The 25,711-nt window shown below is 35.1% G+C and overlaps 2 protein-coding genes across 2 annotated transcripts; both read left to right on the forward strand.

Moving 5' to 3' along the window:
• Positions 1–1,330: 1,330 nt before the first annotated feature.
• On the forward strand, positions 1,331–10,539 carry LOC114319418 (homeobox-leucine zipper protein ATHB-13-like). The gene is made up of 7 exons (XM_082879528.1): positions 1,331–1,415; positions 1,504–1,581; positions 1,726–1,782; positions 2,034–2,092; positions 2,301–2,688; positions 4,668–4,684; positions 10,097–10,539. The coding sequence occupies exons 1-7, from the start codon at positions 1,399–1,401 to the stop codon at positions 10,477–10,479; spliced, it is 999 nt and encodes a 332-aa protein (XP_082735654.1). The 5' UTR covers positions 1,331–1,398; the 3' UTR covers positions 10,480–10,539.
• A 94-nt stretch (positions 10,540–10,633) lies between these two features.
• LOC145795367 (thymidine kinase a-like) lies at positions 10,634–11,935 on the forward strand. The gene is made up of 3 exons (XM_082879527.1): positions 10,634–10,761; positions 11,043–11,187; positions 11,642–11,935. Exons 1-3 carry the CDS (start codon positions 10,700–10,702, stop codon positions 11,855–11,857), a joined length of 423 nt encoding a protein of 140 aa, XP_082735653.1. The 5' UTR covers positions 10,634–10,699; the 3' UTR covers positions 11,858–11,935.
• The last annotated feature ends 13,776 nt before the right edge of the window (positions 11,936–25,711 follow it).

A 25,711-nucleotide genomic window follows, 5' to 3' on the forward strand; every position in this document is an offset into this window, starting at 1 on the left:
TCCCTAAACTATCATTTTCATGTATTTAGTTCCTGAAGGTTTTGATTTCAGTTGATGTGGTCCAATTGAAAATGATTACACAAATCAGTAACTGTAGAAGCTCAATTTGATGAAATAAAAAAGTTAGGTAAGAACTTGAACAACTTAAATAATACAACGAAACACGCATTTTTCCTCCACCGTTGTTGTCTGTTGAGTTGAGGTTTGGAGTGAAGGACAGACCCATTGCCATTCTAAGAAGGGAGGGAGAGGGAGAGAGAGAGAGAGAGAGAGTTTGAGACAAAGTTGGGAGAGATCCAGAACAAGTTACACAGATTTGCTTTTCTCTTATCCCCACACCCCAATTCGCTTCTTTCCTCGCTCAGATAAATTCCCCTGTGTGTGTGTATATATCTATGCATGCATTTTCTTTTGCATCCGTGTTGTTAGAATGAAGATAAACGTTGCCCGTTCTGAAAAATCTAGGTGGTTATTTATGGGACTCAACATTTTTGAATTCTCCATTGCATGTGAGGCATGTGTGCATTTATAATTGAATCCAATTAAAGTCAGTCAAGTGGATCATCCTATTGTTGCTTTAATTGTTGAAAATTTAGTTAATTGTTTGTGGTTTTGACGGTTTCTAATGAATTGCTTGAGCTTTCTCTATGGGAATATTGATCTTGATTGTGATGCGAAGTAACACAGTATCTCTGTAAATTCATGTACACTATGTTTGTAAAATTAGTCATCTTTCGAAGTTCACTTTTTAATCTCTATGTAGTTTTTATTTCTGATCAATATTTGATTTGTTATAAAATAAAATCTGCTGATACATATCAAATTTTATCAAACAAAGTTTCTTTGTATCAATAAATTTTTTTCATATCATCTTTGGGAATTGCACAGTGTGCTTGCCACCCCACAAGGGTTGAGCCCAATTCCTGTTTTGACTTGCAGATACATACCAAGATACACCTTTAGTTGGCTGGTCAAACCTATGTGGTGGGTCATAAGTATGTGAACTTTTATCAATTTCACATGGATTCTGACTTTTCGTGTTTGTGAACTGATAAATGAAAGTTTTGTTCTTTTCTTAATAGAGTTTCTTCATAGGGCTGCTGATCTTACACTGGTTCCGTCAGCTTCCCTTGCAAAGGAGCTTGAAGCAGCTAGGGTAACAACAGGTAAATGAACATCGCCCAATAGATAACTCTCTGAAATTTCACATTGATCACGTAACAGAATTTGGCATTTATGCTTCTGCTTGAATTTTTATTTTATTTTTTTCAAATGTTTCTCTGAAAATAGCAGCTCATATCCATATTAATTCTTTGTTTATTTTCAGGTAACAAGATTCGTCTCTGGAATAAGGGTGTTGATTCCGAAAGCTTCCATCCCAAACATCACGCTCAAGAAATGCGAATAAGACTAAGGTATGGCTTTCTTTCAATCCTTAAAATTTCATTGCCATGTAATATGAGTTTCCTCCAAATGTTAATATATTGTTCTTTTTTTAATCAGTAATGGGGAGCCCGAGAGACCATTGATAGTCCATGTTGGACGACTAGGAGTTGAGAAGAGTTTGGATTTACTCAAAAGGTACTGCTCTTTTATTTCAAATGATAAGTATTTTCTGCTTTTGCAATTTAGGAAATATTACTTGCAAAATATTGACGGAATAATGCTTTTTTCATAATTATTATAAGTTGTAACCATTGACATTTGGGATGTGTGATTGAACAGTGTCATGGACCAGATACCGGAGGCACGAATTGCTTTTATTGGAGATGGACCATACAGGTATTTCTCTAAGGACTTATTGGCTGTTTAGTTTTGTCAACATTGCCGGAACAATCTCTATAGAATATAGTATAAAATGATTCTTTGTATTAAAAACCACAAACCGCTGTCTAACGAAATGAATTATTTATTTTTATATTTTTGCTTACATCCAATGATACACAAATTGGGCCATGATGATCGCCTGAATTTATTTTCCAGTAAGAACCATGGGCAAAATTTATTCATGTAGAATGATTTCTTCATGGCAGGGTGGATCTGGAAAAGCTGTTCTCCGGCATGCCTGCCGTATTCACAAGGATGTTAGGAGGTGAACCCTCAACTTTCCAATAAGGCCAAGGGGAATAAAAACACTCAACCAACTGGGGGAGGAATGAATATTTGAGATTTTGAACTTCCAAAAATGTTACTCATCGATATATTAGTTGATACATATGAGCTGATAAATACTGATATGTATCCCAATACAGTTGATATATATAGGATTTGAATTTTTGAATGGTGGTGGCAATTTGCAGGTGTTGCATCACTTCTGAGGAAGAGATCTATGTCATTTTCAGCCATTGAAGTGTGTGATCATGAAACCAATGGGGTTGAAGATGACTTATCAGATGATGGGTCACAAGCTGGCGAGAAGAAGAGAAGACTGAACTTGGAGCAAGTGAAAACACTTGAGAAGAACTTTGAGTTGGGAAACAAGCTTGAAACTGAGAGGAAAATACAGTTGGCAAGGGCTCTTGGGCTGCAACCAAGACAAATAGCTATATGGTTTCAGAACAGGAGGGCTAGGTGGAAGACAAAGCAATTAGAGAATGACTATGATGTTCTTAAGAGACAATTTAATGATATCAAGGCTGATAATGATGCTCTCCAATCTCAGAACCAGAAACTTCAAGCTGAGGTATGGTTTTCGAAAATTTTGTTTTTTCAAAAACAAAAATAATGAGGAGTTCAGAAACACTCATCGTTTTCGTTTTTGTTTGAAAACAGTTGTTGAAAATTTGGAAAAGTTTTTGAAAGTGTTTTTCTAAAAGACAGGTGTTTTTAGAAATTGCCAAACAAAGTTTTCAGATCATTTTTTTTAAAACAAAATTTGAAAACAAAACCAAAGGGAATTAATTCCAAAATTATTTTGATGCTTTGGGAAGATGCATGTGTTGATAACTGTTAGATTTTAGTTTGGACAAAATTCCCCTCTTTATTGCCAATTGAGTAAGCAACTTTTGTTTTCTTTTGTTTTTGTTTTTGTTTTTGTTTTTGTTTTTGTTTTTTTTTTTTTGGGTGGATTGATTAAGAAGAAGAAAAAAAAAATCAATTTGAATCACTTTAGATAGCCATAATTATGGTCGTCATTTTGGGTGTTGTTTCTATTTTTCAAGTTTTCAGAAACAAAAACAATGAGTAGTTCAAAAACACCAATTGCTTTCATTTTTTTGTGGAAGTAACTTTTTAAAAAACAATTCAAATAAGCTTTTTTCAAAAAACTTCAATTTTCAAAAACAGTTGGCAAGCAAATTTTCTGAGTCAACTTCTATTTTTTGTTTTCCAAAGTAAAAGACTATACTAAACTCACCCATATAGTTGTTGATTTTCATTCCATTCTGTTGCAAACACAGAAAAGAGCATAAAACATGCATTAATGAAATAAAATTTTATAAAATTCGCTGATGAGGCCCACTTTAAAAAAAAAATGTCTTTCATATATAGTAATGCTACAAATCCAGAAGATTTACTTTAGAAAATCACATAGAAAAAAAAAAAAAAATCAATAGTCTACATCTATTTTGAGTGTGTGTGATCTACATTCCATCAACTTTAAATTTACATTTACTCACCAAATACCCCTTGATTCCTAGTGGTTTGACTTTCCTTTTGGCGTGCTTAAGATTCTCTTGTCGGAGGTCCGGCTTTCGTATCACTACTAGGATTGAATCTAGTCTTTGTCGAACTCCAAGAGTCACACACACACTTTTCTCATGGGATCTATGCTTTTCACATAATGCATCACTTTCTTCATGAGGAATTTTCTACAGACCATGCACATTGTGTTTTCTCGTAATGGTGCTTCTTGGATAGTCTTGTGTGTTTTAAGGTACTAATCTGAAATTCCTTGCTTGCTCCACCATATTATTTTTATCGTTTTCTTCTTGTTCACTGTTTCAGTGTCTGTGGTTGCTTTTAGTGAGGGGGAGTTTGGTTTCTCATTGCAAGAGTTGTTTAGCATGGACACATTGATATGTTTGGTAAGGGGATTTGGCTGTATGTTTTGCATGTTGCTATGCACTGTTTGCCCTTCTTGTATGTTCCTAGTACTTACATCGTCATATCATTGCTTGTGTGGTCTATGATCTTGCTTTTGTTGTTTGAGAGGTGTTTTTCATGAGTCTTAGTTTTTCATCTATTCATATTTTCCATCTCATGTTTCAAGATAATCGTGTCATATGTCTATTGTTTTTTTTGTGGGACTAATAGTTGTTTTGGAGATTGTGGCACTAATAACTGTTTTGCAGATCATGACTTTGAGAAAGAAGTTGGCTTTAGTTGGCTGTAATGGGTTGGGGTGTTTAGGATTTTATTTGTTAGGTGTGTTTTGTCACGGCATTGCCAAAGGGGGAGATTGTTAGGTTTTATTCTTGGCAACCCCGTTTGACAAAACTCCTTTCAGTTGTATTTATTTTCGCACTTTTATTTCAGTGAGGCTATGAGTGTTTAGATGCGAATCCAACCCGAATTGTGCTTTTCAGAGAAGGTACTACCTATGTTGTCAAATCCGGAGACAAAACAGTGTGTTGATTCAAATGTAATTTTTTGTGTTTTTGTTCTGTCCGCTCGAGCGGAGCCTTGTGAGCTCGAGCGTAGATTAGTAGGTCTCAGTATTTTGTCAGGGCAAGCAAAAATACTGGTGGGTGTGATTTTACGCTCGAGCGGATTATCCTACGCTCGAGCGCATCTCAGTTTGTTCGCACGCAGTTTTTGGTCAGTCCGCTCGAGCGGGTTGTGTTGAGCTCGAGCGGACCGCGCGATCCCAGATTTCCAGATTTGATTAAAGAGTTGGTTTTCTTCTGAAATTAGGATTGCTTTGGTTCTCTATAAATACTTGGTTTTCTCCCAAAACTAAGTGATGATTATTGAACTTCTCCAAATCTTATTTTTGGATCTTAAGGTTTATATCTGGAGAGATTTTGCTAGTTTTCTTTGATGTTTTTATTGAGTTTTCAACTCATGATTTAAAAAGAGTACATCAAAGGTTTGTTTGTTATACACAAAAGAGAGAGTTGTTCTTCAGTTGTGGATTCTGAAGAATTCGAGCCTGAAGCTTTGGTGGAATCCGGAGTGGCTCATCAGAAAGACAATTCCGTGGTGAAGATGGGGTTGGAAGAGACACATAGAGGTTGGTTCAATTAGGCGTTGTGGATTCGCTAGGTAATTGAGAGTATACCTGTGTAATTCCTTTTATTCTTCTTAGTGCATTGTCTTGTGGCTATTGCCCGTGGTTTTTTTTATCACAGTTGGAGGTGTCCAATTGTGGTTTTTTCTACGTAAAATCGTTGTGTCTCTTTTTCTTGATTGTTTGATTGGGATTGTTTTATTCTGCTTAAATTTGATATATAATCACAAATCAACATCTAGGGGATTTCTAGTGATTTTTCATTTTTTTCTTCTTCTCTTTCTTTTTTTTTTTTTTTTCCTTTGCACAATCATTGGTGGCTGACACGCTCAAGAGTATGGAAGCCGAACCAGAGAAGCATGGATAAAATAAGGATGGCCTGGTTGGTGACTCTGAGGTAGCCTTTTCCTCATGGCTAGACTGCAAAGAATTAAGGGGAAAGCCATGGAGATGCAAAAGGATGGTAGGTGGTTAAGAGACTCAACATCACCCATGATATGCTAGTATAGGTCAATTCCTCTAGAAACGCAAAAGATCAATGACAGAAGTCCATAAAAAAATAATCACTAAGGCGGAAGACTCCAAAATTTGCTAATCCAAGAGTGTGTACAGAATGAGACATACTAATCAAAAAACACACATTCCAAAATGAGTAATGACCACAGAAAGCACACACATATTAACATGTAATGGATATTCTCATTAAATCCAATATGCACCAAGGACCACTCAAAAATTTTAAGCTTGCAAAACCATACTAAGAAAATCTTTTTGGGATATTTTTTTTTTTTTTTTTAAAAATAAAGCAAGACAAAAAAAAAATGAACAAGCACACATTTTTTTTTTTAATTAAAAACAACACACAAAAAACCCAAAAGCTAAAACAAATAAACAAATTAACACAAGTCAAGTTTTCTCACCCAAATCTTTTTGATCTTAACAAAATTAAGTCTAGTGGTCTTGGTAAATGTCGCGGTGTTGTGAACACCCTCATGAATCTTGGTATTCCGCTTAGACATGTAAGGCTGTCTCCTAACCCAAAAAGTATTCGAATTTCTACCCTTTTGAGACACTTTCCCATGCAACTTATAACAATAAGGGCGAATATGACCATGCATACCACAATGATGACAAACAAAAACAGGGTGTCCAGAGTGTACCTTCTTTTCTTTTACCTTACCAACTCTAGGGAGTTTGAGAAGTCTTTCCTCTTGTTGAATCTTTTGTCCCCCCTTTCCTTGAGTTCTTGTATCATGAGATGTTGAAGCACTCTGTTTTTGCTCTTTCTTACCACCAAAGCCAATGCCACTCTTGTCACAACTCGTTTGTTGAGACCCAATGATATCCTCCAAGGTCTTTGATCCTTTGTTCCAAAGACCAATGGTAGCCATAGCACACTTGAGCTCTTCCTCTTTCTTGATCATTAGTTCTTCCAAAGCAACTTGTGACATCTCGAGAGATTCAATCTTTTCTTCATACATGGCATGGGTTTGCAGTAGCTCATTCCTCTCTGTCTCACAAGTCAACAGTTTTGCACAAAGAACTTGTCGATCATCAGCTACCTTGATGGCATTAATTCTGGCCTCGGAAATCTCCTCCTTAAGTTTGACATTCTCACATTCACATGCTTTGAGTTTCTTTGTGAGTTTGTCATTCAATTTGAATAACTTAAGAGACTCCTTATATAACTTTTCATAAGCTTGCTCAAGCTCTTCATTATCACTCTCCGAGGATTGATCATTAGTGGTATTCTCAACAGACCTCTTTGAATCCATTATCATAAATCAAACAAGATCTCGTTTTGAAGGAATTTTTTTTTAAAAAAAAAAAAAAATAGAACGACCTGCTCTGATACCAAATGAAAAATCACTAGAAATCCCCTAGATGTTGATTTGTGATTATGTATCAAATTTAAGCAGAATAAAACAATCCCAATCAAACAATCAAGAAAAAGAGACACAACGATTTTACGTGGAAAAAACCACAATTGGACACCTCCAACTGTGATAAAAAAACCACGGGCAATAGCCACAAGACAATCCACTAAGAAGAATAAAAGGAATTACACAGGTATACTCTCAATTACCTAGCGAATCCACAACGCCTAATTGAACCAACCTCTATGTGTCTCTTCCAACCCCATCTTCACCACGAAATTGTCTTTCTGATGAGCCACTCCGGATTCTACCAAAGCTTCAGGCTCGAATTCTTCAGAATCCACAACTGAAGAACAACTCTCTCTTTTGTGTATAACAAACAAACCTTTGATGTACTCTTTTTAAATCATGAGTTGAAAACTCAATAAAAACATCAAAGAAAACTAGCAAAATCTCTCCAGATATAAACCTTAAGATCCAAAAATAAGATCTGGAGAAGTCCAATAATCATCACTTAGTTTTGGGAGAAAACCAAGTATTTATAGAGAACCAAAGCAATCCTAATTTCAGAAGAAAACCAGCTCTTTAATCAAATCTGGAAATCTGGGATCGCGCGGTCCGCTCGAGCTCAACACAGCCCGCTCGAGCGGACTGACCAAAAACTGCGTGCGAACAAACTGAGATGCACTCAAGCGTAGGATAATCCGCTCGAGCGTAAAATCACACCCACCCGTATTTTTGTAACGCCCTAGAAATTAACCCATTATATATAACATTGACATGCATTATTTAAAGAAAACACTTTAATAATTCATTATAATATTCATCAGAGTCTTACTAAATAAAAGCATTACATGTAACATCAAATTAAATGCCCTACAGGCATACATCTTTCCAAGCCAACACTTGGACACAAAAGTATGAGTTCTAACTCAATTACAAATAAAGCCCTAGGCTTGAGTGTTTACATGTACTAACAAATAAAAGCAAACAACTGAAAATAGTCTTCAGAATCCAAGTCCTTCCAAGCTAAGTCCTTGGAGGTAGCTTATCACCTGAACCTGAAAATGATGTTCCCATAAAGGGTGAGCCACAGCCCAATAGAAATATACTAAACCACATATAAGCAATGAATAAAGCACTAGCATTCAACAGATGGTTAACCAAGATAATCAATTACTTCCTTTTACAATCTCATGACACTATTGTCTAAGACACGTTTTACTTTCCAACTTTATCAATATGACTCAGAACCTGGCCAAACTTACAACAGTGAATTATATATATCACATTCACATTCTTCCAATGTCAACAAACAAATGAGACTCAAGCTCAAATCAAAACACTTCATACTTCCAGATTGATACACATTTTAGTGCTGTATCAATAAAAACACTTCTATATAAATAAGCACACATAATCGTGATGCTAATGGAGTCCATCCCCTATCTTCCCCTAAACCGTGGAGTACATCCCCTATCTCCTCCCACACAAACAATGTATGTAAACACATAACACATACAACACACAATCAATACACATAATGTCTGTATTAATTCAACAGTCAAAATTGATGACTTAATCAATGATTAGTTTCAGTTATCCCTAATCCACATGCAGTGTCTACAACAATCACAGCTATCCTCCACCGATAGCCCAAAACAGTTATTTCTAGACTGAAAATAAATATATCAACAATTCAATGGGCGAGTGATTTAAATTATCCAACTACACCTCTTAATCAATGAATTCCTCAATTCCATGAATTTAACCATATTTCCCCAATTTCCTTTAATTAATTATACAAATTAACTTATTAATACCACTAGGGTTTTTCCCAAAATTACCAAAGTATCCCCAACATATCAAAATACCAAAACTTAGAACAAAACTTATAGAATGGAGTAGGAAATCCCTACCTCGAAGAAATAACCCCAAAAGAGAAGATGGAGATGAAGACCCAAACTTCAAAGTGCTCCAAACTACCAACAATTCAGATTAAAACGAAGCCCTTGACTCACACACTCTTTTTAATGAAGGATCTAGGGTAGAAACACACCCTAAGTGGATCAAATCTAAGAGAGAAGGTGAGTAGGGTGAGAGAGAAGTCGGACCTTAGGGTTTGGAATCTAAAAAGAGGATGAAAAACTGATCAAATCCCGCTGCTGTCTAATTAAACTGGACAGGCTCGCTCGAGCGAAGAATCGGTCGCTCGAGCGACCAGACACAAGAAATACTCGCTCGAGCAAAGAAAAGCTCGCTCGAGCCAAGAATGCAAAGCTACAGGTCCATACCAGACGCAAACTCTCGCTCGAGCGATCAAACCCTGGATCGAGCGAAGAACCAAAAACAACAGCTCGCTCGAGCGACCAACTACTCGCTCGAGCGAAGATCCAAAATTCTGGACAGCAACACTTGGTTTCTAAACCCAACCAACCTGAAACAAACCTGCCCAACACACCCTGTAACTCCAAATGAGAAAATAAGGGACAACAACAACAATTATACAATGACAGAATCTACGGAACCTAAGTCCGAATACAATAATCAAATGGGAAAAAGACCGGGGTCGCTATAATTTTTGCTTGCCCTGACAAAATACTGAGACCTACTAATCTACGCTCGAGCTCACAAGGCTCTGCTCGAGCGGACAGAACAAAAACACAAAAAATTACATTTGAATCAACACACTGTTTTGTCTCCGGATTTGACAACATAGGTAGTACCTTCTCTGAAAAGCACAATTCGGGTTGGATTCGCATCTAAACACTCATAGCCTCACTGAAATAAAAGTGCGAAAATAAATACAACTGAAAGGAGTTTTGTCAAACGGGGTTGCCAAGAATAAAACCTAACACATCACACTCTCACTTTTAGAATAATATTCAAGATAAATTTTCATGAACCATTGCATTTTATTCCATATATATTTTATGTCCGATGCTATAATCAGTTTTTATGTATTCAAAACTTCTTGATTTTTCCTATCTAAAAAACGAACTTCCTGATTTTGAATCGAATGAATGCAGATAATAACACTTAAAAACAGAGCCAACAGAATCAATAAACCTAAACCAAGAGACAGAGGGTTCAAGCAGCAACAGAAGTGAAAACAGCTCAGAGATCAAGTTAGACGTCTCAACAAGGACCCCACCAGCCATGGACAGCCCTTTATCAAACCATCATCATGGCCATCCAATTATTCCAACAAGCAGCAGCAGACCCCTCTTTCCACCCTCCATCATCACCAGGCCCACTTCTGCTGCCGTGGCCCACCTCTTCCCAAACTCTTCTTCTTCATCAAGACAACCTGACCACAAGATCATTGATCATCAAAATGCTGTCAAAGAAGAAAGCTTTTCCAACATGTTTTGTGCCATTGATGATCAATCTGGGTTTTGGCCATGGTTGGAACAACAACACTTCAATTGAATTGAAACCCCCCCCTTGGCTGTATTAGAATCAGCAATGCTATATATTCAGAAAAAAAAAGTAATGTTACGTGTAATCTCATTTGTTATCTTATTTTCTCACTTGATTCTCACTTGAGACCCAATTACTGTGTTTAGAGATGAGAAAATACGATAAGAAATCTATATAATATGAGAAGAAGGTTTTGAATTTTTGCGAGATTCACGTCATTGTTGGGCCAATGTTCGCTGGAAAAACAACAGCTCTCCTTCGTCGAGTCAAATTTGAGGGCAACAATGGCAGGTACTTTGTTGACTTTGTTAATTTCCTGAATTTGAGTTTAATTCGGATATTCTGAGAAGTAGCTACAGATATAAGCTTTACCCAGATTTGTAAAGTTGGGGGTTCTGATTTGTAATTTAATTTGTGCAATTTATTCTCAACACTTTTATGGTGTTATGTAGTTAAGAAATTCGGAATGTTAATTAATTGTAGATGATAACAATGTGTTAAGTTTATGTTGGATGCATAAAGAATTTTATTTTATTTTAACTATTATTTTGGGGCCAACCATGTAAATGTAGAAATGTTGCAATAATAAAGTCAAGCAAGGATACGAGATATGCGGTTGACTCGGTGGTGACACATGATGGGACAAAGTTTCCCTGTTGGGCGTTGCCGGATCTGTTGTCATTTAGGCAAAAATTTGGAGATGAGGCTAATGCCAAGGTATTTCAAACTTGAACCATTTGATTTGTGTTTTTTTTGTTTTATAAATTTTTTTTTTTTGGTTCAGTCTATGGTGTCCCAGTTGTTCTATGGGCTTGGTAGCTTCATAAGTTGGATGTGTTTATATTGTAAGTGATATTGAAGTGATGTTACTATCATCTTCATGGTTTTATGTAAGAAGAATTTGATTGTTTCTTGTGGCTTGACATTGTACAAGTTACTTTTCTAATTATTGGTGTTGGTAAACCATATGTGAGCTAATTTAACTGGTAGACAAGTAATCTTAACTGTTTAGGCTCTCTTTTTTATTTATTTTTTAAAATGTGAAACCAAATGCTATTCATGAGTAACACCATTGCAGTCCTATATTTAAGTTTGGAGTTTTTTTTTTTTTTTTTTAATTTTTAATAATGCTTTTTCTATTATCTTCTAAATGCTGGTTACATGTTGGCAGCTGGATGTGATTGGCATTGATGAAGCTCAATTTTTTGGCGACCTTTATGATTTTTGCTGCAAGGTTGCTGACCATGATGGGAAAACTGTAATAGTTGCTGGGCTAGATGGGGACTACTTGAGGTTTTTCTTACAGATTAATTCATTTTTTTTTTTCTTTTCCTTGATGCAAATTTGTGACGGGCCTTTGTTGTGGTGTTTTTGCTTGATAATATAAATATTTTTCGTATGCCCGTGCCTAGGCATACACAAAATTCATGTTAAAGTCAATAAATTTGATAAATTACATTTTAAATCAATACTTTTAAATTAAATTATATTTTAATCTTATAATTAATTATATTATTTCTTTTAGACACGGGTATACACTAGGGTGACACATTACTTTCATGGGTGATACATTTTTTAATTTTTATGGGTGATACATTTTTAAACCTCCAAACCAACCCTGGGGACTTACCTGATTAGAAACCCATACTTTACGATAAATCAAAATTTTATACTTATCAAACTCACCATAAATTAGATTTGTACTATTTATCAGCCCATAAATCAGTAGTTTTAAGGTGTTAAAATCTATTGCTAGATAAATTATAATTGTTGCCAAGGATATGCGGGCGGAATGTGATTGGCTAGATGGAAAAAGCAAGCAAGAAAAGCGATACTGTATTTATTATTAAAAAAAAAGAGGAAGCTTTGGGTGACCCACCACCAACCCGGGAAGGGGGTCCGAAAATTTCACAACTTCTGGAAAATCACAATACTGTATTTATTATTATTTTTATTTTTAGAATCTTAATTTATTTAGCTTTTATTGTTTGTTGGACAAACTATTAAATTGAAATTCTTAAACAACATAATAATTATTTATTTGATAGTATTATATATATCAACTGGAATAATTGTTAGTTTTTATTGAAATTTTTAAACAACAAAATAATTATTTGTTTACTGGCAGTGGAAGTATTTCGGTGCTTTTTCGTGGGCTGCATCACTAGAGTTCTGGGTAATTTCATTGTTATTTTATTCAAGTTTTGTAAAACGTGTGGTATAAATAAAATTGTTTTAAGTTTTTTAAAAAGAATAGTATTTCTTCATATTTTTTCAATATTTTTGTCAAAACATATTACAGACTCTATAAATTTTAATATGATACGTATGAATTATAATTGTATTTTGATCACAACATTATTTGCACTGTGCCTGTAGGCACGGGCATACGCTAGTGAGAATCACTTGCACAATGGTGTGTGGAAGCTTTCATTGGTCTCTCTTGGGTAAGGAGGAAATCTTTATACCATTAGGAAGTAAGGAAGGTAACGTGTGATTTGTGTTGAATAGTAATGACAAGATGACCAAATTTTACATTAAAAATTACATTCTAAATCACAATGACATTTATTATGTCTAGTATTACTAGAAAATGTTGTTACCGTAGCCAATTACGTCTTGGAATACATGTTCCGAAGCTTAGTATATTTTTGTTTCAAAACAATAAATTTGACAATCCAACGTATCTCAAAAGTTTGTTATAATATATTCCCTTAAGGGTTTTTTAGGAGTAAAAAAAAAACAATAAGATAAAATCTAAGGTGAGTGTAATTTTAACATAACAAAACGTAAAAAATGAGTTAAAATGTGTTGCCATATGATTAATTTGGAAAAAAACTTATATTTTATTTGATGTTTAATTGTTAAAAAAATTCTCTTGACTAAAAACATATTAAATTCTTAGAGTGCAAAGTGTACAAGTTTGTCCTTATCTTACTATAATTTCGAGCATGTGGCGTAGATAACATACATTATACCACTACACAATTTATTTAAATAAAATTTTAGTCATTACTGCATTACTAAGATGGGATGTGGGAGTGAAGGTGCAACAACTTTTTTTTTTTGGTCACAATTTGTGGGATTTTATTTTTTAATAAACCAATGACACTTAATTAGGGAGTATTTGGCATGAATTTATTATCTTGAATTAAGATACATATGTCAACTCATTAAAATCAACTTTGTCGAAAAACTTACCTGCGAAAGTTTGGAACTTGTTGGCACCAATTTTTTTTTTTGTAGGAAATGGTAAATTGGTCTGGACTGGTTCGAATGATAGGATTTGGTTTGGTTTTTTTAGAAGATGGGTTGTTTCCGATTTTAAAATAACCAAGAACTGTTGATCATGGTTCTACACTCCTCTAGTTTCTTCAACTTTATTTTCCCTAGCTTTTGTTTCAAGAAGACAAACTACGTATAGTCTAAATTGGATGCGCAAGTACTTCAATAGTTGAATTCTCATGGTAGACCCCAACCCGTTTATTGACCAAAGCCTTACCTGAATTCTTTTAACTCTAAGTTAGACCTCTACCTGGTCTTCTTATGTTGTGAGTGGATCTAGGGGTGCAAATTGGGTGGACTCAACTTGAGCAATCCGAGTTTGGTTTAATTTTTTTTAGGACTTGGGCAAATATTTTGAAATTTTGTATGAGTTTGGGCAAAAATTTATTAGCCCGAATTAAATTTGAACGGACTTAGAGAAATACATCAAACAATCCCAGCAACCCGAAACTCAAATTATATATATATATATATATATATGAATATCCATATGAATTATAGCCATTGAATGATATTAAAGTAATTTTGATTGTTAGGTCGTATTGAATAAATATTATATATACAAATAACACAACACAAAATCTTTTTTTTTTCTCACTCATAAATTATAAAAAACTACCATAATGGCATCTCTTTTATATTATGTAAATTATTTATTTTGATATTATTAATGATTTTATAAGAAAAATGTGAATAAAGTCTAATTTGAACAAATTAATTAACTTAGCTACACAAAAAGAAAAAGAAAAAAAAAGGAATTTATGCATAATTTGGATAACTCGGGTAATTTGGGTTTGATTCGAGTCGGGCTTGGATAGATAATCTCTTGTTACAATTTGGGTTTAGGCGAGTCTAACCAGCTCTCAGTACAACTCGAACAACCTCTCAACCCACTCGAATTACACCCTTAAGAAGATTCTTAGCAGTTTCTTTTCTTTTCTTCCCCGTATGGATTTTGATATTCTTAAGGGCAAATTACAAATACCCCCTCGAGATTTAGTGAAAATACAGATTCCCCCCTGAGGTTTGAGAAGTTACAAATTGCCCCCTGAGGGTCAAATTTTTATAACAAATTAGGAGAAATTAGGGGGGAATCTGTATGAAAATAAAAACCTCAAGGGACAATTTATTATGAAAATATAAACCTCAGGAGGCGGGATGTAATTTCTCAAACCTCAGGGGGGAGAATCTGTATTTTTACCAAACCTGAAGGGGGTGTTTGTAATTTGCCCTATTCTTAATTTGGAGTTGGAGACTTTCCAAGGATAGAAGTTTGTTAAAAACTTGGTGGCCCAACTGGTGGCCCAACTTCCTAATTTTCTTCCCAATTTGTTGATTTGAGGAAATTTGTGGTGCCTATTCGAAAGAGTCGGTTAGTAAAACGTGGCCCTGCATTAATTTGATTATCCCAAATCTAACCCTAAAATCCCAGACCAGCCCACTGTACTAATATGTATGGGCTGTAATTTGTACCTTTGAACAAATCTTGCTACAGTCGAATTATTTGTAATATGACAAGCCTTATTGGAGTCACATTCTTCAAAGTTTTGTTTTAATTACACAACATATAATATTGATTAGGGGAAAAAAAAAATTGCACAACTCAAATGACTAGCGTATAGTATTCCAAAAACAAATTAAAAAACAAATATTCAAATTATTAAGGGTTGGAAGTTCAAAATACTATTCACCGTGTTTGGTTTTAATTTTTTGAAAATCGAGTTTTTTATTTTTTATGTTTTTTTTTTATTTTTAGTGAATATTTTAGGATAAATTACAAACACCCCCTCGAGATTTGGTAAAAATACAGATTCTCCCTTGAGGTTTGAAAAATTACATCCCGCCTCCTGAGGTTTATATTTTCATAACAAATTGTTCCCTGAGGTTTTTATTTTCATACAGATTTCTTCATAATTTGTTGTGCAAATTTGACCTTCAGGGGGCAATTTGTAATTTCTCAAACATCAGGGGAAAATCTATATTTTTACCAAACCTCGAGCTGGTGTTTGTAATTTGCCCAATATTTTAAAATTTTAAACGATTTTTTTTTACTTTTTTAGATGCATCTTATTTAGATGTATCTAAAAAGTAAAATATTTGTAAAAAAAAATATTTTAAAAAATCAATAAATACACAAAAATATGAAAAATAAACTGAATTCTCAAAAAAAAAATTAATTTTATATTTTTGGTATTTAGTGAATTTTCTACAGATTTTTTTACAAATATTATACTTTTTAAATGTAATTATGTTAGGTGTATCTAAAAATTAAAAAAAATTGCTTAGAATATTAAAAAAATTCAGTGAAAATAAAATAAAAAAAACACAAAAAATAATAAAAAATTAATTTTCTAAGAAGTGTATCTGAAAAATCAAACCATATAAGCTGATTACTACTTAAGACATCACATTATCTAAAAGTTCAAATCCAAATTACAAAAGCATCATATTGTCCAAAAAGTTCTACTTTCACAACCTTGAAACAATAAGAAAACTAATCACAGTACAAAGAACATTCCAACTCTATGAAATTCCGACATGCACAAAAGTTGTCTTTCTTCGACAGTCTCACAATAACACCTATAGAAAACATACAAAGAAATTCACGAACATGATAGAGAATAAAAAAATTAAAGAATATTTCTTTACAAAAAAAAAAAATCACTAAAAGGAGAAAGGGTAAAGGGGCTCACCACTCAATCCTCACTCATACAACACAAGTAACATAAAAAAAAAACATAGGGGAAATACAAATAAAATAAAAGGAAAAGGTCTTATTAAATTTTGTCCAGGTCAGTGTCCACCCCTTGAACATAGGCATGGGGATTTGTAAGGGCTTAAGTCAGTCCCAAAAAAGCCTCCAAGTCATATGTTTTGTCTCTCTCCGAATATGAAAAAGAAAAAGAAAGAACAATGTTTTTTTTAAAAAAAATAGAAGATTTATACTAACAATTCTTGTAGTATGGAATTTATGTCGCTTTAGTTCCTAACTTTTCAATTGTGATATATTTGATCTTAAATTTTGAATCTTATTACAAATAAGGATAATCAAATATGTTTCTTTGCAAACGATCTATTTTGAGGATAAAGTCGGCATATTTGTGATGATTAACTTGTATGTTGTTTGAAATGTAATGGCATTTTTTTAATGAATAATGTTGGCCCTTTCTTGGTTATAAAATTCTGTTTAGTTTAGTTTTCAAAATCTATTTTAAGAAAATTTTTCTAATAACTAAAAATTAAATTGGTGAAAAAAATTAAAAGCACATCATTATTGTATAATTTTATCTTTTGGGAGAGTAGAAATAATTTTTTAAATTTAATTTTTTTATATTTATTTTTGTTCAATTAGTTTCTATTTTTTCAAAAGTCAAACATGACAACAACTTAGATGTCATTATTAAATCAATCCATTAAATCAAAAAATCCAAAACTAAAAGCCTTTCATATATTAAACATCGATTATACATTAAAAGGCTAATAACCATCCATTACATTATGACTATCCAAAAATATTTGTTAACAACAAAAACAACCATTTATTACATGATAATTATCCAAAAACATCAACAAAAACAATCACCCATTGCATGATCATCATCCAAATACATACTAAAAATTAATTTGGTAAAAAAATAAAAATATAAAAATGTAAAAGATTTTATTATTTTATATAATTTTATCTTTTGTGCGTGGAAATAATTTTTAAAAATTCAAAAATAACTTTTTGACATTTATTTTTGTCAAATTAATTTATATTTTATCAAATTGATGAATTTACCCTTGAAATTAAGCATTTTTTGTTTGCAAAGGAAACAATATCTTCAATTGCCCTTATTTGAAATGAGATTCAAAACTAAGAGTCAATATATCATAATTGAAAGATGAGGGACCAAAGCAACACAAGTCTCAAATTACCCCAAATTACAGGAACTATTAGTATAATTCATCCTAAAAAAGTACATAATGCTTGTTAGAATTTTCTTCACATGATTCATGTAATGTTTTAAACGATGGCATACTTTCTTTTTCTTTTTTTTTTGGAGGGGAGGGGGGTGGTTTGGTGCATACCATCAACCCATCCAACATTGTTCGTTGTCTTTGTGAAACGAAATACATATAGTAGTATTGCCATAAAGTTAGAGATTCTCTATATTCAAAATCTCATGATCCCTATACTTAATGAACAATCAATCATATGATGCGTCAAGAATCTCAAAATATAGAAAACTCAAGACACCATTATGTGATTGCGACTGCTTTTAATACATGGGAATGGAAATTTTGGGTAAGATGATCTATGCGATTCTATAAGGAGAAGCTAGAGTACACAATTCGTCTAAAAATATATCATGAAAGCATTATACATAAATAATTCAATAAATTTAGAAACGTACCCCAAAGGAAACAGCTTGTGAAGCAATGCCTAATCAACTTCGATTTCCGTGTCCCTTCCTTTTCTCCCTTCTCAACTTGTGCTGTTTCCTTCCAAAATTCTCGATGAACCAATCGTGATACCTTGTGGTTATTGTGTGCCCAATAACCATCCCAACTACTATGCCACTCACATATCCCGTGTATATTTACTTGGGAATGCTGAATCATTATCTTGTTCCGAGTTCAATGGTGGTGGTGCCTCTAACTTTCCACATTTCCTTGATAAAGGGTCTCCTCACAATCCTGAATTCCCCTCGTAGGAATTGTTCTTGAATGTGTTGAATTGCTTCCCATGTGGAATGGGTCTAGTGAGACGGTTATTTGAGACATTTAAAAATTCAAGGAAAGTGAGAAGTGCTAGTTGCTGAGGGATTTCTCCCGAGAGCTTGTTTTGAGAAAGGTCCAAAGATTCAAGGTTTGTTAGGTTCCCCAAGCATGATGGGATTCCACCATTAAGGTCATTGTTGGAAAGGTTGAGCAACTGAAGCCCCTTAAGGTTTCCAATAAATTCTGGAATCTCCCCTTCAAATTTGTTGCTTGAGAGATCAATGGCAGTGAAGATATTCGGGATCTCCTGATATTCTGTATTTACACCTTTGTTTGTAATGTTCGTTGTGTACCAATAGCCATCACCCCAACTGTCATTGTTCCTGCGAACTTCAATGATTTTGTTCATATATTTCATCTTGTTGACATCAAAAAATTTCATTGCATTCCAATTTGAAAGTATTTTGATGGCAAATCACCTGTAAAACCATTATGAGAGAGGTCAATGATGTGCAAATTTGGTAACTTAATTTTTGGGATTCCCTATTGCACCATAGAATTTGTTGGATCGCAAGATGAGAATCTGTAACTTTGTAAGATCTCCTAACCATAAGGGGAATGTATCGTCAATCAGATCATTTGAGAGATCAAGAATCTCAAGCTCAGTACAGTGTGCCAATGATCTTGGCACCTTCCCCTGTAATTTATTACCGCTGAAGTCAATCATCTTCAATTTGTTTCCTCTATTGTGTGAGTGAGGAATGGGACCCTGAAAGTTGTTGCCTTCGAGATTTGGAACTTTCAAAGAATCACCGAAGTTACTCAAATATGGAAGAATAGTTCCAGTCAAGTTGTTATTAGACAAATCAAGAACATAAAGAGAACTCAATCGACAGATCAATGGTGGAAGTTCTCCTGTCAATCCATTGTATGAGACACTACAAGAGCGGGTGGATAATGGTGGAATTGGCAGTGGTCCTTGTAGCCTGTTATAAGAGAGGTCTAATTCGCCTAAATTATCCCACGGAAGGATATCTGGATGTTGCTCAAAGCCTGTTAGAAAGTTATTCCGAAGACTTAACCACGCTAGCGTTTCTACACTTGTGTTCAACGTCCATGCCAGAATTTCGCCATGAATTTTGTTTTCAGCAAGGGATAGAACACACAGTTTGTCTTGGAAGCGCAAGAAATTTGGGAATTCCCTTAAGTTGCACGAATTCAACTCTAACAACTTTAATTTGTTAAGAGTGTTATTTGAGGTTTTTTTGGTTAGAACTATTAATTTGTTACCAGACAAATCGAGATAAGCAAGATTTTTGAGCATCAGAAAAATTTCAAGTTCCAAGACGCCGAGGTTATTGAAGGAAAGATATAGAAATTCAAGATTCTTTATCTCAAAGAATGACCTTGGGATTGGGCTTTGCTATTGATTAATTGAAAGATCTAGCGAAATTAGATGGGTTAGGTTCGTTATATGGGATGTTATTTCACCACTTAAGTGATTGGAGTTCAGGTCTAAATGAGTAAGTTGAGTTAGGTTTGAAAGAACTGATGGGATCGAACCGCATAGATTGAGGTCACTAAGGTCCAAGTCAGTGAGTTCAGTTAGCTTATCAGGCAATTGTAGGGTCCCTACATTAAATTTGTTGGATGAAAGCGACATGTAATTGAGTTGGGTCAAATTACCGAGTGAAGCTGGAAGGGACCCTGAGAAATAGCAGCCAGAGAAATCTAATTGAGTCAAGAAATTAAGATTTTCAATCGAATCCGGTAGCTTCCCCGAGAGTTGTCAAGGAAGTTAAGTTGGCCAAGGTATCCGGTACTCCAGACCAGGCTTTTCAAGTTTTGAGGTTAGTCAAGTTTTGAAGTAGGCTTCTCAGACCAAGCTTTTCAAGTTTCAGTAGTCCTGAAAATGATGAGTCAACATTGAAAGAAAGATCAATGGAAACCAATTTGGACAATTTTGAGATTTCCGAAGGGATTTGACCGGAAAATGCGGAGGAGGAAAAGTTGAGACTTGTTAGCCCTGAGAGATGGCCAATTTCTGATGGAATGCAAGAGTAATCGAAGTCATTATAAGCAAGGTTAAGTCGCCGAAGGTGAACTAGGCTGAAGAGGCTGCTGCTTGAATTGATAGAACCGTGGAGGAAACTGCTGCTGAGGTCAAGGCCAATCACATGCCCCTTCTCCTGACCGCATTCGACGCCATCCCATGAGCAGCAATCACCACTATCTCCTTCGAGCTTCCATGATGCAACCTTCGGATAAGCAAAAGGATCACTAGAAGTGGATTTGTCAATTGAAAAGCTTTGTTTGAATTGCAACAGGGTGGAGTTCTCATCTGCATGGCATAGTGGCTGCTCAGCAGACAAAGAGTTAGCCATTATTATTATAAGATGAAAGCAAGAGAGTGATAAGAAGAGTAAATTCATAAACAGAAAGAGATGCAAAGAGGAACCCATATTTTGTTCACTAGATTTCTCTAAGCAGTTTTGGATGAGCTAGACAATGCTTAATCAGGAGTTTTTATAGACATGATTTGAGTGTTGGATGTGCTATAATCATAGAATGATGTTGCATGTTCTCCACAAAATGCTGTGCGTCAAGGCTCACCACTACTGGCTACAAAAAAAATTTTTATTTGGTACTCCTGAAACAATGCTCCATACTATTTATTAATTAACGTATCTTATGTTGTCTTTTAAAATATTCACACAAAAGTGATGGACCTTATTATGTAAAGTAATTATTGTGGAAATTGGAGCACCAGATAGATTTGTTCCTAGAACTGAATAATTTCTCCTGATTACATGGGTTGTGGTTATGCTGGTTTTAGCTTAAATGTTTAGGGTCTTGGCTGGGGTGGTGGTGGGGTTTCATACTTGCTTGGTTCTGGTTGTGCTAGTATTAGACTTAACTGTTTTGGGTCTTGGCTATTCTTTTAACTTTGGAAATGGGATTTGGGTCCTGGCTAATCTTATCATATGGGATATGGGATTTGTAGAGCTTTGAATGAGTCAAGTGCAATCTAGATTTGCTTTTTCAATTATCTATATTCATACCAAGTTAGTTAAGAGTGTATTTGGATTATGAATTTGAATAGAAATTTAGAAAGAAAAGAAAGGGGAAAAAAAAAAGACAAGGAAAAGATGAATGAAATATAATTTTTTTTTTTTTTTTTCATTCTCTTACCCTTTTTTTCCTTTAAAATTTTTATTCAAATTCATAATTAAAACATAGAGCGAGTGGTCTTGGTTTAAAAAATTGGATGGATGGAAGTGGAGTGATTTTACTTTTTACCAGCTTGACTTCACTCACTAGTGCTGGGTGGGGTGGGTGGAGAAACATGGCTAGTGGAATGCAATAGGTCATTTAGGCCAAGTTAGGGAAGTTCCAAATAATTCATCTTTTTATCTTTTTTCCATCACATCACCTCTCTACTTTTCTGTATATTTTTTTGTAAAATGACAAAAAGTGCACTTATTTAGGTCATCCCAAACAATCCCTTAATATTCATGACGCATAGCGTATTTTGGAAAAGTGATTAAAAATTATTTTTTTTGTTTTTAATTTATTTTGAGTTATATTATTTTTTTTTATAATTTTTACATATATTTTTTAAAAAAAGTCAAAATAATTTTTAACCATCTTTTTAAAATAGACTATATGCTACATATAATTATAAATCTGTTGGCTTTTTGGCTTTTCGAAGGGTATTTTTGTAAATGTGAGCGTACCAGCAAGGATCAATCAGCCCTTACAGAAATTATGATTGCCAACCAATTACCAGGCGATTGTGTTTTAGTTCTTTCAGCCTCAATGAAGAGGACTTTTACTGGTGGCTTGACTTAGGAGAAATTAAGAGAAATAACAATTAATATGAAGAATAATGGAAGTATTTCATAAAAATGAAAAACTTACAATAGTCCAAACTCAGCCTCGAAGAGGTTTACAGCAACAGTCTACTTGAATCTACTTGAGACTACTCCTATGAATTGAAGTGCAGTGCAGATATGTAAAGTGCAGGTATTGAAAGTACAGGAATGTAAAACTGGAAAGTAAAATATGAAGTAAAGACTGGTATGTATGATCTGAGTCCCCTCTTCCTGGGGGTCTCTCTGCTATTTATACTTGTCAAGGATGACCTTCGAACTGCACTTCGAACCGTCGAACTGCTTCTCCATGATCTCTGATCATGTTGCCTTAGAAGTAGCTCCATTATGCCACCATTTGCAGTTAGGCTTCCCTCCTGTATTTGAATTTGAATATGAGTAACCGTTGAAGCCACGTCACCTTGCGTTTCTTTACTGATCCAATGTTGCTCAGACCATGTGAGAACCAATTATCATCACCACGTGTACGATCAGGATTGAAGACTTAAATTATTTTCCAATAATACCCTTATTCTGCCACGTGTCGGATTGTAACTGGCTTTTACAAAATATATAGCTAACATTACCCCCCGCACTAATATACCCAATACTTGGTGATATTAGTGGACCAAGAAGCTTTTCCCGTGCTTTTGGATCGTGTATGGAATTCATCTCCAGGAAACATAACCGTCACCTATTTGATGATTATTTGCATTAACTCCCTTTTGATTCTGTTGGATATCTCAACACCTTAGTATTCGAACAGACCAGACCATGGCTAAACCAACTCCCCTTTCTACTGATCAAGCATACGAAGAGTCATTGGGTAATGCCGATCCCCCTCGAAAGAACCTCTACGCATTCATTAGCCACCTTTATCCACCTTTCTATATCCAGGTTATGGATGCCTTTGCAAATTATCATCCTTTGGACCACGAATATATTGCCCTTAAGACTTCGATTCGACAAACTACAGCCATAGATACAAGAAGTTCTTCCTCTGATTCTTCCTTGTATTTCGAACAAACTGCTTTCGATCCCTCGATTCAGCAATTTGCAGCCATGGATTTAGGAAAAAATTCTGCATGGGATGAGGCTACAACTTCTTCATCTCCTGGGGCCTCTGGCTGGACCAACTGGTCAACACCTGAGACTTATGATTTGAGGGAGCGAATCAATCACCATTTCGTTGAATTCACTGACCCTTTGGAATTTCCTTCCTACGCTCGAAGTACAGTGGTCTATCCTTATGTGCCCATTGACCAACGACGTAGCTTGGAGGAGAACTTGCTTGCGGCTTGGTATACATCTTCTATACCTACGAAGATAATGCCTGCTATCCGGCGCTCAGAAGAAGCACAAGGGTACAACCCATCATTCTTAGCCAAGAAGGCGAAGATCTGCTCTTCTGACTGGCTTGCTTATATTAATGCCTTTGTTCCTTCCGCTCCCGCGCCATCTCCTATAATGGAAGCATCCACACCTTCTTTTCCATCCTTTGAAGCTAAAGCATCTACATCTTCTTCTTCACTGTTTGAAGCAGAACCATCCACTCCGTCTCCTCCTCCTACTTTGCCCTGGACGGAGAAACTGAGGCTTGCCCTTCCAATGGACAAAGTTTTTCCACCTTACCGACCTCCGTCACCCCCTTCTCCAGCCGATCGAAAGCAAGCTCAACTTTTGCTCGCGGCTTTCTCCCACCTGCCCTTTAATGTTCTTGAGGATGACATTCCTCTTAAGAACTTTCGATGGGCTTGTGATGTCCTGACTAGGGGTTATGTCCTCAACCCTCTTGCCCAAGCAGAGCTTCATTTGTTTTTGGACCAACTTCCAGTGCTCCTTTATTGGCATCGAAATTCCATGGTCACTATGCAATCTTTAGACCAACTTTCGTCTCTGCGAATTCAGGCCCAGTATGAAGCAGAAAACTTCACCGAAGAATTCGACGACTTCAAGAATAAAGATTCTGCATATTGGGATGATTTGATCGTAGATGAATTGGAACAAAGAGTGAGGGAGGAGGCTTTTGAAATAAAGGCTGAAGAGCTCTATTATGAAGTGAGAGCATATCAACTCATGCAGCCAACTCTTGAAGAAATAGAAGATATAATAAAGAAAGAACATAAATTCATTGACCATTGTTGGACTAAATTTCATGATCTTGTTATCTATTCTATTCCTTATTTTTATGAACTTGAGTTTGTACCCAAATGGAGTTATTCAATGTAATCTCTTTATCTTTAATACAAACAAAGTTCTTTTACACTCGCCATTGTTCGACTCTGCTTCCTTTTATATTTTAAAACTAATTTAGAGCTTCGAATTGGACAACTTCATCCTTCGAATTATATATTCAATCATTCTTTTAATGATAATAATGAAACACTAGAAGAAACCAATCATGTCTTTTTCCAATTCATGGAGTAAAATTGACAATTCTGGCAGATATTATCTTAGTGCTTCGATTCCAACAACTTTACTCTTCAACACTAACTGTAACCAATATATGGTCATGGTTGATATAGCCAATCAATTTTAAACTGATCTCTTTGGCTTCGAAGGGCAACCTATGGCAATTCCTTCTTGCACATATAGAAACCAATGATTGGTTTTGGATGTTTCGAACAGTGCCCCTCTTCCTTAAAGAGTCCTAGGGTTTGCTTCGAATGTTGTCACCTTGACTGATAACCGTCAAACAGGTCTTTGGACTTTTTAAAGTAGACCAATACTTTGAGAATTCAAGCATTTTTTTAAGCATGTAGTATGCTTCGAAGTCGGCTTCTGCATTTCGAAGCCGTTGTTGTTTGAAATTTTAGCGCCAAAATTTGGCTTCGAAGCTGGCATCAATGTGCTTTTCCCTCCAGAAATTATCGATGTTGAAAGAGATTCCTTGTATTCGCACGTTTTAGTACTTAACGACTTACGACATATATTCCCGAACACAAAAGTTATTTAAAACCTTTTTACTCTGTGCCCCGGAATTGCTTACGCATTCAAACCCCCTTTAGATTTCCATTTCTCTCTACTCCCTTCTATATTTTCCGGAAAAACTCACTATCAATGGCTTCTTCCTCGTCAAAAGTTCCGACCATAGAGCGCGTAAGCTCATCTGTGGCTTTGAAACGGCTTATTGATGCTGAATGTGAGAAATACAAGGGTGATGAGAAAAGTGTCATCGATGGGCGTATCTTTATCCCTTGTCGCCATGTGCAGCGAGAGTACGTGCTTAGGCCCATTTTCAAGGAGATCTCTTCTGAGCTTACCGCCCTATATCCTCGTTTGGAGAATCAATGTCTTCTGTATGAGGGTGGTCTCGACTGGAAAGGTTGGAAAGTCAATCGTCCTCACCGATGCTGGCCCACGATGAGACCAGAGTGGCA

Source organism: Camellia sinensis, chromosome 7 (genome assembly GCF_055761805.1).
Source record: "Camellia sinensis isolate YWXY chromosome 7, ASM5576180v1, whole genome shotgun sequence".
In the NCBI taxonomy this organism is placed as follows: Eukaryota; Viridiplantae; Streptophyta; class Magnoliopsida; order Ericales; family Theaceae; genus Camellia; species Camellia sinensis.